Raw genomic sequence first — 15,736 nt, 5'->3', positions numbered from 1 at the left:
TTGATATAGTAAGTGATATAGGTATTACAATGTGTAGGTATGGTATAAATCAATATTATATGCCTTTTTTAATCTTTTTTTGTACTTTATTGAAATGCAATGGTAAATTGATATAGTAAGTGATGTAGGTAGTCACAAAATCAGAATGACAAGTAGTAACAGGTGATGCATGTACTGTAAATACTAGGTGTAAATGCCAATCTGTCTCTGACACCCTATGATTGGTTCTCTCTAGATGTTTATAGCAGGTGTTCAGGTGTAAATGATGTGAAAGATATCAGGAGTTGTGAAGACGTAGTAGATCGGGAACTGTGAACCAAGATGCCAAGGCCACAAGACTCCAACTCTAAGATGGTACTGATCCAGGTGAGTAATATAAAATCCGTAATGCTTCTTAAATTGTTTCTATTTTAATCTAATGTGTTTCTCAAGTGTGATGACAATTAACCTCAGTATGCTGCACCAAAGCTAATTAGAAACTGTGAAGGTCAAAGTCTCCCCTAATTTATCTTAGCCTTTAGCTATGAAGTGTTACACTTTTGATGGTCACAGCAGCAGAAATCTGTGACGTAGAAAATAGATTGAAAGAGACAATCAAACTGGCAGTCTTTTGAACCTCCTCTTTCCTATAAACTCCATATATGACCCCATTACGAGTGTCACACAGCACTTCCTTTCACATTAAACCTTGATGTGTTGAACAATAGAGACCTCGACGGGAGAGCACTGCCTCGTCTATTCTTTCCTGCCTTTTTCATGGCATGTTTATTGTGACAGCCGTTTTTCTCCACGCAGGATGCATGTTTCACCATGAATGTATGGCCATCAGATCTTGTGTTGTTTGGGTGTGGGCAGGGGCGGATTTAGTGAATTGGGGGCCCCAGGCAAAATATAGGAATGGGGCCCTATACATTTGCACACATTTTCCTAGATCAACCTTGAGGTTCCATTTTGTTGTTTTCAGCGTAAGCCTGCGTGCAAACTTTAAAATACATTTATTTTTAGTTGTTTTAACTACAAATTTAAATAAAACTGAAAAAATAATGAAAGGGAATTATACATTTACACACCTAAAATACATACATTAAGAGCATGCTCACAGATGAGAACAAAACGGCTTGGATGAAGTGGATTAAAGCCCTGCACGGGTCTCAAATATAGGCCCTAGCCCGTCTTTTTTCCCAAAAAAAGCTTATACTACTGTTCCAGCTATTAAAGTAGTTTAGTTTTGTATGTAATGGAAAAGTGATTATATTTCGTTTTATTTTTTTATAAAGTAAATTTAGAAAACATTTGGAGTATTTTTTGTTTGTTAAATGTACGTTTTTTTTTTGTTTTTTTTTTAAGTAAAGGCCAGCGGCAGACAGTGAATTGATCATAGCCTATAGCATATGTTTGATCAATTTAGCCTTCTCAAATCATCACGACTTGCCTAAAATAAAATTATATATAAAACAGTTCAAGTATATCACAATGTTAGTTTAAATGTTTAACCTATATAAATGTGCATATCCAATCGTTTGCGGAGAGTGGAAGCTGAAGCCCACTCTGCAGGACATGGAGGCGCCAGTGCGATCACTTGCATATTTTTCTAACAGTGGAAACAACTTAAAATGCGCAGTCATTTTTGCTCATAAAGGTATTAGTAATACATCATTCTAAACTGTAAAGGGTCTAGTTTTATTTGTGTGCACTCACAATATCAACAAAACGTTGTGCTTTTATAAAATAAAGAAAACAAACGCTTTCTGTTGTCTCGGTCTTGAACAGGAGTGCTTCACAATGATGAGCCTAAACTCAGACATGATCAAAATATATAGAAAGCTTTAAATTACTACTTTAAAACGAAATCATTCAAATCGAAAATAGACTCCTAATAAAATAAACTCTTTCATTATGTAATCCCTGCATTTCTCTCTAAAGGCACATCCAATTAGGAGATGGCGAGTCATTTTTTCATCATTATAACCGATTATAATTTGTGTTTTATTTTATAATTCTGTACAGTTAAAAAATAAAACACTAATTATAATGGCATATATGTAAAACTGTGTCCTATAATTGTATAGCTGATTTTTCTGTTGCTATGTTCTAAATACCTTAAAATGAAGGTTAAAGGGTTAAAATAAGATTAAAGGATTTACTGCAAAGCAATTATGATATGTTAATTATTTATATTTTTTTATCCATGCAGCAAATGCTTTAAAAACAACTTTAAAATTACTTTATTGCATTCCAGACGCTTTTAAAGTACTTTTCACTATACATTTTACGGGTAGCTTGAATGTAAACATTGTCATGAATTCGTTGTGTTCCCATTTGTAAAATAGCCAACAAATTAATTGTTGTAGGCTAACCCGATCTCATGAAAGTGCGTAGTATAGCACGATTTTCTGCTTCTATTTGGCATAATATTTCTATGCAGAAATTGACTTTGGCATGCAAAAGACTGATAAATTCATAATTAACGGCATGGGTTCAGTCGACAGAAAGACGGGACACACAGGCCTATAATAACTGCTGAAATGTTTGCGGGGCAAATCTGAGGTCAGTCTGAGCGCTCGTGGTACTCACAGTGCCATACACGTGCAGGCGCCAATGACTCGGACGGTTGTCGTGGTTATAAACACCGTAAACAGCAACCGTTCGCGTGTCCGTACTTAATGTGCATATCCTATATGAAAAGCATTTTAGGGGGCCCTTGGCTTTTGAGGGCCCAAGGTGGTCACCTAACTTTGCCTAATGGGTAAGTTTGCCCCTGGGTGTGGGGCCGCACACACCTCAAAACAGGCAACAATTGCTCCTCCTGCGGTAGGCCTGAGTGCAAAGCTTCCTGAGTTGAAGAAGAAATCTATTGATGTCAGTTTTGTGAAGGTTTTACTACGCAAAGCGGAGAAAGTAAATATTTTGGCTTGGTGTCAAGTCCAGGACACAGTCTCTCTGAAATGAAAGAGGTCTTTGAAAGTCACAGAAGGGAATTGGGAAGAACGTGTGTTACGGTTTGACTCTGCTGATGTGTGGAGCTGAGCATTTTCTAGTTTCATTAAAAAAAAACTAGAGTGTAACGATTGCCTCAGTTTATTCTTGCTTGGGAAATATGGCTTAAAACATTGTCACCTTGGTTCTTTGGTCCCTGGCCTACTCGTTTAGTATGAGAGACAATGAAGGCTCTGCAACTTAATGTTGATTCATTAATTCTCTAGATTATTGGTTATCATTTCGATGCTTTGGTTGGAATTGGTGAGTATGAAGACACTCTGTGTTTTGGGGTTCCAAACATTCCAAACTGAGCTTAGAATTCCTTTTAAATTCCAATTAATTATTGAATTGAATTTGAATTTTGGCAGCAAACAGGATGTAGAAATGTAATTTGAATTTAAGGAAGTGGATTTAAGATGGATGGATAGACATTTATTCAAATGGGTACAGACAGTTAAACTTAGATTAGAGAAGTATTTACAAAAAAAAATATGTATCAGATCAGTGTAACTCCTGAAACCGATTTGATTCTGGTTTGTTTCCACATTTATTTGATCCAGTTGGTTGTTGCGTCTAACATAGCTTATAGAATTGTAAGTGATTCTAAGAATCTGACATTAGTCTTTGCACTGCAGTTATTTCTCTTGAACTGCATGGCAAAACAAGAAACACCTCTTGCTCTGAGCATTTATGCAATCTTTCTCACAGATGTCAAAGAGATTAACAATTGTAAACAATTGCTGTGCTCGGAGGAAAGGATTTGACCCTTAGGAAACTGTGTGCGTGTATGTGTACGTGCGTGATGGCTTTTGTACGTGTCACATTTCATGCGCATCTACATACACTCATCCTTATTGTCAGTCATTGTTTTTTGTTCCTTGACCTGATTGAAAGACAGGTAACGTGAATCAGAGCTAATTATAAATTAGCATGTACACGCTGCATGAAGTATAATAACGCCAACGCCTGTTACTATGTAATGGGTGTTTGTTGACATTGGATGCATTGACACAATCAAAAAGCAATGTACATGCTATCTCAAAGGCCCCATATTGAAACCTGTATCCTCTAAAGGAGACCTCAACAGAGTCCTGAATGGGTGGTTTAGACAAAGAGCAAGGAGGAGGAGAGTAGGGACACAAGTGGGCATGGTGGCAGACATCAAGGAGCCAATAGAAACTTAACTTGAATTCTCTGTAGACATTTGGGGCCAATAAGAGCTTCCCTGAACTCAGTTGAACACAGTTTATCAAGGCTGACCATTTCACAGGCCTATAGAAGTTTCAACAGTTCTTTTTTTTTTTTACAAGCAGACCTCCGTGTTTTTCCTCGGGATTATTCACATAACTAGAGACTTGCCTTGACCCAGACCAGTCGCTTAAAATGCTGCTCGCCATCACTGTGGAATAGAAGAGTACTTTGGACTATTTTATGCTGAGAATTTATAGTGTCCAAGAAAGGTAGGAGCGCTTCTGTGTGAAATGTGTGATTCTAAGCTTGAATGCAGTAAAATGTCTTGCTTGACGCAGTATAAAGGACCCATTTTACCTCTAAAGTGATTCATTTCATTCTCACTTCTTTTTAAACCATACAGCACTTCAGTTGAAAGGAACGATATGCTCTGCCAACATGATCAAACTGTCAGATGGTCCAAATTCAAAGTGAACAGCCCAGTGATGCAATAATGGCTAAATCAAAATACATCTTTAATACAAAACTGTATCAATGACTAGGTATGGTAAGAGAGCTTGTATAAATTCGGTTAATTCTGCTGCATTTGAAGTTGTTTGACAATACCTGAAAAATACTATGCTCCATTCTGGAATGTTCGATTCTGATTGGTCAGTCTTCATGCAGTTAAATGTTTTTGTATAATTGTGTCAGGTAACCAACCACTCCATGGATTCATTGTTGTCAGCTTGGAGGTTAGAAAGAAATGAATACTTTTGTTTAGCAAGGATGCATTAAATGGAGCAAAGGTGAGACATTTATAATGTTACAAAAGATATATCATTCAAATAAAGGCTGTTCTTTTGAACTTTCTTTTCATTAAAGAATCCTGGAAGAAATATAAACAAAAATATTAAGCAGCACAACGATTTCTGATAATGGTAAGAAATGTTTCTTGAGCATCAAATCAGCATATAAGACTGGAATAATGATGCTGAAAATTCAGCTTTGCATCACAGGAATAAATTCAGTTTGAATTTTTTTTTTTCAACTAGAAAACCATTATTTTACATTGTAATATTTCACAATATTGCAGTTTTTACTGTATTTTTGATCAAATAAATGCAGCCTTGGTGAGCATAAGAGTCCTGATGCACAAAAGCACAAACATTTTACAGAACCAAAACTTTTTAACAGTAGTGTATTAAAATGATTTCATGTCTGTTTATTCATTTGTTTGGTTGTTGCTGTGTAATATGGAAGAGAGCATACAGGCAGCCAGTCATTATCACAAAATAAACCTCTTCGGGGTGATGCAAGACCCTTTTTGCGTCGGAGTCCTGATCGCCTTGTCTGAATTACTTTTGTGATAATGACTGCACATTGTTTTTTTTAATGAGAAAGTTGTTCTTAAAAACGATCTAGCAGCTAATGGCAAGGCGCCCTGATGCCTCAAGATCATGCTGTCTGGGCTGGCAAAACAAATCCAAGAGCACATGTAGAGAGGCTTAAATGCCAGTGGGGGAAATAACCTGATATTGGTATAAGGTGCCTCTCTCTGACATAAACCTCTGATCCTCCTGAAATAATGTAAGTCACATTTCCATTTTGGAGGGCATGTTCGCTTTAAAAGCCTCCTGCTGTGGCTTTACAAATACTCGATGCGCTCAGTTCGGCTGTGAGGTTTTAATATGTAAAAGCACCATGACTCTTTATGTACCATCTATTTTTCCTTTGAACACTTTTCTGCCACATGTATGCACAATGATTTCTTGCAGCTGTTGGATATGATTCATGTTTATTGATGTGTGATGCTTTGAAGTTTTAGGTTTACCTTTAGAGGACTAGTTGTGCAGAAAATCTTGTATTTCCTGGCCATGAATCGAGGCATTAGAGATGCTAGCATCACTATTACTATTGCTCATACTTAGTGATAGGGATCTGAACAAGCCCTTGGTATTAAATTTCAGCATGTAACTCATCCCACACCGCTTGTGCTGCGGACATGAATGTTGCTTTAAATGATGCGGTTGAGGAGCTTTTCTGACTTTAGACATTTCTCACCTTCTGGATAAATGGACAAGAATATCCTATAGAATTACACTGAATGAGTGACATGGGCCATATCTAGAGACCAGAGTATTGTAAAGAGTCAGCAAACAAATAGCAACACACCGAAAGCAACTAAGAACACTCTAGTTTCATAGCTTCATTTGCACTAGCAAACTCTATTAATAAATATGAAAGTTGAACGGAAAGTTCATTAAAGTTATTTTTTTTTTAATTGTACATAGTTTACTGTTCAAATGTTTGTTGCCAGTAAGACATTTTCATTATTATTTGAAAGAAATAAAATTATTCAGCAAGGATGTGTTAAATTGATCAAAAATGACAGTAAAGCATTTACAAAAGATTTTACAATAGATTTCTATTTCAAATAAATGGTGTTCTTTTGAAACAAATTTCACAGTTTCCACAAAAATATTAAGCAACTCAACTGTTTTCAACACTGATAATAATAAGATATGTTTCTCAAGCATCAAATCAGCATATTAGAATGATTTCTGAATGACCAGCCTGGAGTAATGATGCTGACAATTAAGCTTTTCCAGCAAGAATAAATTAAAAAAAAAAACATTAAAATAGAAAACAGTTATTTTAAATTGTAATATTTAACAATATTACTGTTTTCGCTGTATTTTTTATTAAATAAATGCAGCCTTAGTGAGCATAAGAGACTACTTTCAAAAACATTTTTACAAATCTTACCGACCCCAAACTTTTGAACACTAATGTATGTTTCTTGTATGTTTTCTATTCTAGTAGAAATAGAACATTTTCTAAATTCTTCTACAGTAACATCATTCAAATATGCAGTCAACAATGTTTTTATAAGGAGCCTTGGAGATGTTGAGATTTTGATGTCAAAACATTTGACCCTTTTTCTTTTTTTCCCCACTCTATTTTCCCTGTTTCTTTACAGAGAGAGCTTTGTAAGCACGTGGAGCCATGGCACCTGCTGTTGGAGGTCCTGTGGGATACACCCCTCCTGAAGGTGGCTGGGGTTGGGCCATAGTGTTTGGTGCCTTCATTTCTATTGGTTTCTCCTACGCCTTCCCAAAGTCCATAACTGTGTTCTTCAAGGAAATTGAAGTGATCTTCCACGCCACCAGCAGTCAAGTGTCCTGGATCTCTTCCATCATGCTTGCTGTCATGTATGGAGGAGGTAAGCAGTGTCTTCCTGCATTTTCCTCTTTCTCCTCCCCTTAAAACTCTCAAGCTCTCATTTAGTGGTCGACCGATATGGGTTTTTTGACAACCGATACCGATGCCGATATCTTGGAAAGCAGGGTGGCCGATGGCCGATATAAAGCCGATATCATTTTATTTATTTTAATTCATATTTAAGAAATTTGAAATCATTTGAAAATGGATTAAAAAATAAACGTGTAAAATAAACATACTTATACTCTAGAAGACACAAATAAATAAATATATAATAAAAATATAATTAAAAAGGAAGTAAACACCGTTACCAACAGGGTATATACTAAGTATTCTGGGAAGTTTGTGTGCATTGGGAATCATATTTTTTCAAATAAAGCCAAGGTAACACTCATTTTACATACAGCACACAGTGAAAATGACATGAATATGACAGTTTGTCGATCTCGCATCTCCAGTGAAGCTGAACTCTCCTCCTGTCCGTATTCAATTCACACGGACCATAGGGCCGACCGTCACAGAACACGCGATCATGCAGGTCATATGCACACTTTACAAGATCTCTCAACTAGATTCGACTAAGTTTGTAAGGTTTGTGAAATTAAATGTTCATTAGTCTTTCAAAGATTTGTTTCAATTATATAAATGCGTATTTGCAGAATGCTGACGGCAAACGAGAAAGTATTATAATTAGCCTTTAATAATATTAAAGCAATCGTTATAATACTTTTTTGTATACATTTTAATTCCTTTGTTTAACAGTTCTATCTGATTATTAGATAGACTTCTATCCATATTAGACAGAACTGAATGACAACAGCGAACAAGAGGGAGAATGTGAGCACTGCATGCTCAGGTGCTGCCGCAGCCGTTCTCGGCGCCATCAAAATAAAAGTCCTGCCTCAAACACCTCGACCAAACAGAAAAACGTATCGGCCGATGCCGATATTTGAAAAATGGCAGATATCGGCCGATATCTGAATATATCGGCCTTGGTGATATATCGGTCGACCACTACTCTCTTTACATGTATTATAAAAAGTTATTTCTGAATTCATACTAGATGTTTGCATTGATTCATAACAGGAGTTGTTTAATAGAATAATTCTGTCCTTGGGTAACTTTTAAATCAAGCTGTTTTTTCAACCATTCAAGCCAGTGGTGAGATCATGGCGCAGATAATGAAAATCCCGACGCAGTTTATCAATGGATGTGGTGCAAGGGAAAGGCCCTTATTCATTTGAATTGTAGAAACGAGAGGCATGCTAGACAAGGCTTAGACATCAGCCACCGGCTGCTTTGCTGAGAGATTGAGCTCTGAATGGGCAACTCTATCTCCCTCTGGAGTCTTTCTTCTTAGTCAGCTCTTTATTCTGCAAGTGTCAGATGTTTTCCTTGGAGAGAGATGAGGAGATGAGACGCATAACTCAGGAGTCGCACAGACTTGTGATGACTAGCGTCAATAGCAAACTTGTCTCAGGAAGTGGAGCACCACCGAATGATGGCAGCACACTCACAGACTAAATTGCACATTCGCCTTCTCACGCTACTGAGCAAATCAAACGTAAGTTAAAAAATATAAACCATTACGGATATAAAAAATAAAGGTTTGAATGTTTCTGACAGCATGGTGCTACTTTTTGGTTACAATGCAAAAGCCAATTAGTGTTCTATACTGTCACTATTTGCTTGTGTGCTTATACATAACCTTTAAAACAGGCAAAAATAAACCACCCTGTAATTTGAGTTAAATATTTAGTTCACAAAAATAAAACTCTTACTCTAAAACATTTTTTTCATCATCCTCATGTCAATCCAAACCTGTGCAACTTTCTGTCTTCCATGGAACACAAAAAAGACATTTTGTAGAACGTTTATACTCTTATTTTCCAAGAATACAGCGACTAGGGTTTGTTAAGCTCCAAAAAGGACAAAAGTTTCAGAATAGGTAGGGAGAAATGGTTAAAATAACACTTAAAGGGTTAGTTCACCCAAAAATTCTGTCATTAATTACTCACCATCATGTCAATCCAAACCCGTAAAACCGTCTTCAGACCACAAATTAAGATATTTTGATGAAATCCGAGAACTTTCTGACCCTGCATAGACAGCAATGCAACTGACAAGATCAAGGCCCAAAAAGGTAGTAAGGACATCTTTTAAATAATCAGTGTGACATCAGTGGTTCACCCGTCATTTTACGAAGCTACAAGAATAAATAAATTGTAGAATAAATTCATTATTTTTGTTATTCTTGTAGCTTCATAAAATTACGGTTGAACCACTGATGTCACCCTATTTTAACGATGTCCTCACTGCCTTTCTGGGCCTTGAACGTGGTAGTTGCGTGGCTGTCTATTCAGGGTCTTGAATTTCATCAAAAATATTGTAATTTGTATTCCGAAGATAAACGAAGGTCTTACGGGTTTGGAAGGACATGAGGGTGAGTAAATGACAGAATTTTCATTTTTGGGTGAGCTATCCCTTTAATTACTTCATTGTCTTGTGTAATGTATAGTCAATGAAGTACATCGATATTGTAGACAATAACCCAAAAAATCAACTGATAACTGATAAAATAAAAAAATGAGCATTAGACAAAATGGGTGGGTATATGATGTGGCATTTATTTTTTTGTCCTAAATATTGATTTATTCAAAAATATATTGTATATTTCTTGAATAGAAAATATAAAGTGTATACATTTTATAAAATATAACATTGTATTTTTGTTAGTTCATGTTGTACAATGTGATTATTTTTTTCTTTCTTTCTTTTACTCGTGCTGTATATGTCATAAATGTACGTTTTATAGAACCACATTTTACGTAAAATACATACGAATTATCATGAGATCACGTTGCATTGACCCACATACTTCTGTCAAACTTGAGCTTTTGCCCTTACATTTGTCATGAACAAGAACAATGCGCTCGATCCGTTTCTGAAAGATAGACCTTTCAGTTTATGCCGGTGGGGTTGACATTATGGCCATGAGAACTCATGGCATGTGAGAGGCACATGACTTTACATTTGACCTCGTACTCCTACATGCCCCTTCTGGCCCAGCAGAGCTAATTCCCTACTGTAATGCAGGGGGCAATACATAGCACATGACCCAGATGATCACAGAACCAACCACGCGTGGAAAAAATCCAGCAATTTGTTCTGACGACAATGATAAACAGAATCGCATTATGTAGTGCTACTGGTTTATACTAACATATTTGCAGGCAAGACATAATTGTGTGAATATTTTATGCTGACTTATGCACATCAGACATCTGTGTAGCAATATATTCCATATTCATAATAATTCACAATATGCTCACAAGTAAATCAGAATGCCATTGTTTTAGCATCTAGTTTGATGCTGGCCATGACTGACATGTGTTGTGGTTCCCCTTTTGCTCTCATTTCCCTGAATACAGCCACTGTCTCACCCACAGTTTGCAGAGAAGTCTGAATGCCCTCTAAGCTAAATACTGTCAGAAGGTGTTCGTTTCTTTTCTAGGGATGTGTTGTTTTGGCATTCTAGGCCAAGACATCTTCCTACATAGACCTCCATTGCATTTAAGCTTGTTGTCGGTGACCCAGGGAACCCAGATGTAGTTTGCCTGGAGCAAGAGCGGTCCAGATATGAGGATATTTACATGAATGTGGACTGCTCTGATATGTCAGGAGTGAGTTTTTGTTTAATGTCACCCAAGGGCTTAGTCTAATTCTTGATTATTCTTGTACCACATTTACAATCACTTTAATTTAATTTACTAAAATTTGAATACAGGCTGCACAAAATAAAGTGCTCAAAATGTAGTGATGCTCCAAATTATCCTTGAAGTTAAATAGTTAAAGCTTAATTGCGTCATTTCTGCATCACTATAATGTCACATAATGACTGTTTTCATACAGGTCCCCCCCAGCCCCGCCCTAGCCTGACACTATTGGTTGCGAAAGTGTTTGCCATATTTATCTGGTATTCAAGCTGATTTGTAAGGAGCGTTTATTTACATGTATCTATGGCTGATGATTTAGACCAAAATAAGCCAAAAATATTAGTATTGTAATTTTACAGTTGTAATGTCAAATAAATTATCATGTTATTATATGCTCTTTTTAAATACTCAAATTTTTATTTTTACAGTGAAATATTACAGAAGTAAAATTTCTTTTTTTTTATTTAGTAATGTTTATATTTGTATTAATAATAATTATTCATATTTATTTATTATTTTATTATTTTTTTTATTGATGTATAATCACAACATTTTGTCCAAATTGTGCAGCCCTACAAATAGCGAATCCGGATTTTATTTATAATCTGAAAAATCACTGATTTTTATTTTTCCCTAAAATGTATCTACTTCGCCATTTTATTATAGAGCCTGAAAACTCAAATCTGATTAAAGTACTGGTATTAGTAGTTGTTGTGATGTAAACTAGGGCTTGTACGTGATACTAATGAATTTCTAAATGTGTTAATATGTTCTTTCATACATGTTTGCAGTGACTCGCTTCCCCGCTGTATGAGGTGGATTAGAGAGGCAAACAAGGCAGCCTATTGTACTGAGAGGCTGAAGACGTGCAGGCGCTCGCCATCGCTCCCCGGTTTTCACATGATTAGCAGGCTTCCTTCCTACATTCATGATAGGATTTGGACTCAGTACATGGAAGCCTTAAAAACACGCATGTAACTGGAAATACATTTGGGATCCTTGTGTTTGCTACTGTAGGGTGGTACCACAACAGATTAGTTTAGTTTGTTAGGACCAAAGTTTGCCATAGTGCGAAACGTATCTAAAATATGATTTAGTAGAGCACTTTAAGATTGGTGTTTCAGCCTCTGCATTTCACAGGTAACATCTTTTGCTCAGTTAGCTGGATGATGGTGGGAAACCTGCAGTTTAAATCTGCAGTTTGATGATTACTGCAGTAATATGCAATGTCAAATTCTATTGTTCTTCCCCACAGAGCTGCAATGCCCTCTAGTGGTCTGAACAGAGACTATTACCTTATGTCATGAAAAACAAAACTGACCCTGCTTATTATTTTAGTATATATTCCTGATGTTATTGTGAACAGTTCATGTGTGCATGTTATTTCAGATAGACGTTTGTCTTCGTAATCTTTTATCATAATGTAATAACATGCTCCCCCTCTGAAACAGTGTTATTGTGATAGGCCAGACCATCTTTTTTCAAGCCCACTGTTTTCAATCCCATCAATTCCCAATGGATAAAATCAAGTCCTGTATTAAACTTCCTGATAACTTGGAATTGGGTGTTGCTTGAACCATTGTTCTCTTTTACTATTACCTTGATTTGTCTTCAGACGCCATATATCTTGTAGTTAATCTCAAGCATGCTTTTCAACAACACTGTTATCTCCTTGGTAAACAAGTTATCCTGGTCAATAAGTATGGAAGTCGGCCTATTATGATTTTAGGAGGCTGCCTCTCAGGAGCAGGGCTCATCGCTGCCTCTTTTTGCAATACCGTCGAAGGCTTGTACTTCTGTGTCGGTGTAGTGGGAGGTATAATTAAAAACAAATAAAAAAATTTAAACATACACCATTGCTCTTATCCCATGCACTTTACAGTAATAGCACTCCTAGTGATGTTACACTCTTATGACACATTTTAATATCACCCAGGGGACCTGTTTTCATTTCGAACTTTGTGTTATGATGTTTTCCAGGTCTGGGACTGGCATTCAATCTCAACCCGGCTCTCACAATGATTGGCAAATATTTCTACAAGAAACGCCCAATAGCTAATGGTATCGCTATGGCTGGTAGCCCAGTCTTTTTGTCTACTCTGGCTCCCCTGAACACCTGGTTCTTCGACCAATTCGGCTGGAAAGGGAGCTTTTTGATCCTGGGTGGACTTCTGCTGAATTGTTGTGTAGCTGGATCACTGATGAGGCCCATTGGGCCAAAACCCCAACCCGCTGTTAAAGTGGCTAACAGTAATAGCGAAGCCAGAGAGCAAAAGAGCGTGATGGCGATCATCAATGGTTTCATCGATCTGACGCTCTTCAAGCATCGTGGCTTCTTGCTGTACCTTCTGGGTAATGTGGTCATGTTCTTCGGCCTCTTCTCTCCTCTTGTGTTCCTCAGTAATTACGCCAAGAGTAAGGAAATTCCCAAGGAGAAGGCGGCTTTTCTGCTCTCTGTCCTGGCCTTTGTAGATATGGTTGCACGACCTTCAATGGGAATAGTTGCCAGCACGAAATGGGTCAGGCCAAGGGTGCAATACTTCTTCGCCGCATCCATTCTCCTTAACGGTGTGTGCCACCTGCTTGCCCCTCTGTCCACAGACTACACAGGGTTCGTGATTTACGCCATCTTCTTTGGGTTTGCCTTCGGCTGGCTGAGCTCTGTGCTGTTTGAAACCCTCATGGATCTTGTGGGATCTCAACGTTTCTCCAGTGCTGTGGGACTGGTGACGATTGTAGAATGTGGGCCAGTGTTACTCGGGCCTCCTTTACTAGGTGAGTAGTTTTAAATAGCATACCAAATAACAAAAGGTATTCGTCTGAAACTAGTGAAGGCAATATGTATTTAAATGACCAGTCACATGATTTAAAATTAACTTTCCTTCATGCATTCAGATAAATTTTAATCTAAAAAAAAAAAAACTCTGTGAAAACGCATTAACCATGCAGTCCCAGAAGAAAACACTTCTGCATGCCTTTGCAAAATTAAGATGCATAATGAGGAATAGATTAGGGCATTGTGCATTATTATCTTGCAAAACTTTTGTGAGTGAAAGCAAAAGCATGACCTACATTTGAATCACTTTTTGTTGAAAATCCATTAATGGTTTCCACTTGGATCACTGATTTTTTTTAAATATATATATATAATAATTGTCTGCACTCACAGGAAAGTTCAATGACATCTACCATGACTACAAATATACATACATGGGCTGTGGAATTGTCCTGCTGGTTGGAAGTTTGTTTCTTTTCATCGGAATGGGCATCAACTACAGACTACTGGATAAAGAAGCAAAAGAAGAATCCAAGAGAGCCAATCTGCAGGAGGAGCCTGGCAAAGAGGTTATAGAAGCACTGAAAATACCTGATGACAATACTGCAGAGGATACTGTGTGACAATAGCTGATCCTGGTTTTATTCTGGGTGATTCTTACATTTCTGCACTCTCTACATCAAGGAGTTGATTACAGACATCCATCTTGGACTATTCAGGTTACTGAGGCAGTGATGCAAACATTTCAGTGCCTTGCATGAGCACATGGGCATGCAATTTATATTTTTAGAACTTAACTTTAGTATAAAACGCATGCATTTACTTTAGGACAAGAACTGTGGCTATTTTTTGGGGGCATTTTATGTACGCTGAGAGTGAGAGAAAGATTAAATCAGTGAATATAAGAAGAATTAATCTGCAAGAAACAAATGTTGCCTTCTAACAAAAAAAGAGACTGGAGTAATGTGAAAGTGGTAGATATGCAATTACTGTCTCTTGTTAAATATATGCACAAATTACACACATAATTTGGTAAATATTTTCCAAGTTAAAACAGTTAATGCATTTTGTCAGTATACATGGACAGTGTCAGCATTATTTTGTGTATTCTTGTGTGTCTATGTGTGTAGTCTAGCAATTTAGTGATAAAAGAGTATTTACTTGTTTGAAACTGTGTAAACACAAAAGCAATTTGTGTATAGCATAATGGGAAATGTCATTTAAAGATGACAAGTTTGTTAAATGCCAAATAAGTTAATATCAGAGTTGGTTTAAATGTGTGTGATTTTCTGTTGCAAAATGGTTCAAATAAAAATGATTCTCATTTTAATAAAAAATTTCACAAAGCTTCACACCTCCTTTCAAGTGTTGGGGGTTAAGCCTGGTGTTCTTTTGAGAATGACTGTGATGTAAGTAGGCCTACCTCTGACTTCTTTTGCAAAATGTTCATCTGACCTCTTACCCATTTGATACAGTGTTGCCAACTAATTTTCAGGGGAAGTTGCTAAAAGTTGCTAAATGATGTTGTGATGACATTGCATGATGACGTCATTACGTAATCACATGCAAAATTGTGTCAAATCTCAGCAAAAACATATATATATTTTATATATGTTCATTTAGATTTGTTCGTAACAATATAAATGCATAATATAATATTAAAATATAAATACAATTTTTTAAATCCATTGAATTATCGAAAACGTACACATTTTTGAACAATTACAATTTAAGTTTTATCCTTTAAAGCAGTTTATTAGTAGTTAGTTAGTATGCTGCACTCTAAGAAAAGTAAAAAACATAATGCACAATCTACTGTGTTAATATGAAGGAATTTTCTGGATTGATTTTTCCATTGGTTTTTGTACCT

The 15,736-nt window shown here is 36.6% G+C and overlaps 1 protein-coding gene across 1 annotated transcript; it reads left to right on the top strand.

The window, feature by feature from the left end:
- The first annotated feature begins 298 nt into the window (after window positions 1-298).
- Window positions 299-15,124, top strand: LOC107596861 (monocarboxylate transporter 1-like). Its single transcript, XM_016287712.1, has 5 exons — window positions 299-366; window positions 7,133-7,384; window positions 12,775-12,906; window positions 13,071-13,865; window positions 14,260-15,124. Exons 2-5 carry the CDS (start codon window positions 7,159-7,161, stop codon window positions 14,487-14,489), a joined length of 1,383 nt encoding a protein of 460 aa, XP_016143198.1. The 5' UTR covers window positions 299-366; window positions 7,133-7,158; the 3' UTR covers window positions 14,490-15,124.
- The last annotated feature ends 612 nt before the right edge of the window (window positions 15,125-15,736 follow it).

Source organism: Sinocyclocheilus grahami, unplaced genomic scaffold (assembly GCF_001515645.1).
Source record: "Sinocyclocheilus grahami isolate Dianchi unplaced genomic scaffold, SAMN03320097.WGS_v1.1 scaffold223.1, whole genome shotgun sequence".
NCBI lineage: Eukaryota > Metazoa > Chordata > Actinopteri > Cypriniformes > Cyprinidae > Sinocyclocheilus > Sinocyclocheilus grahami.
Note: the sequence above shows the minus strand (reverse complement) of the source record. Positions and strands in the feature narration are given on the sequence as shown.

Excerpts from the sequence above, each read along its gene's own strand:
- LOC107596861 (XM_016287712.1), top strand. The coding sequence starts at position 7,159 with ATGGCACCTGCTGTTGGAGGTCCTGTGGGATACACCCCTCCTGAAGGT. Across the intron at positions 12,907-13,070 it reads CTGTGTCGGTGTAGTGGGAG|GTCTGGGACTGGCATTCAAT; the intron begins GTATAATTAAAA and ends GATGTTTTCCAG. Across the intron at positions 13,866-14,259 it reads ACTCGGGCCTCCTTTACTAG|GAAAGTTCAATGACATCTAC; the intron begins GTGAGTAGTTTT and ends CTGCACTCACAG.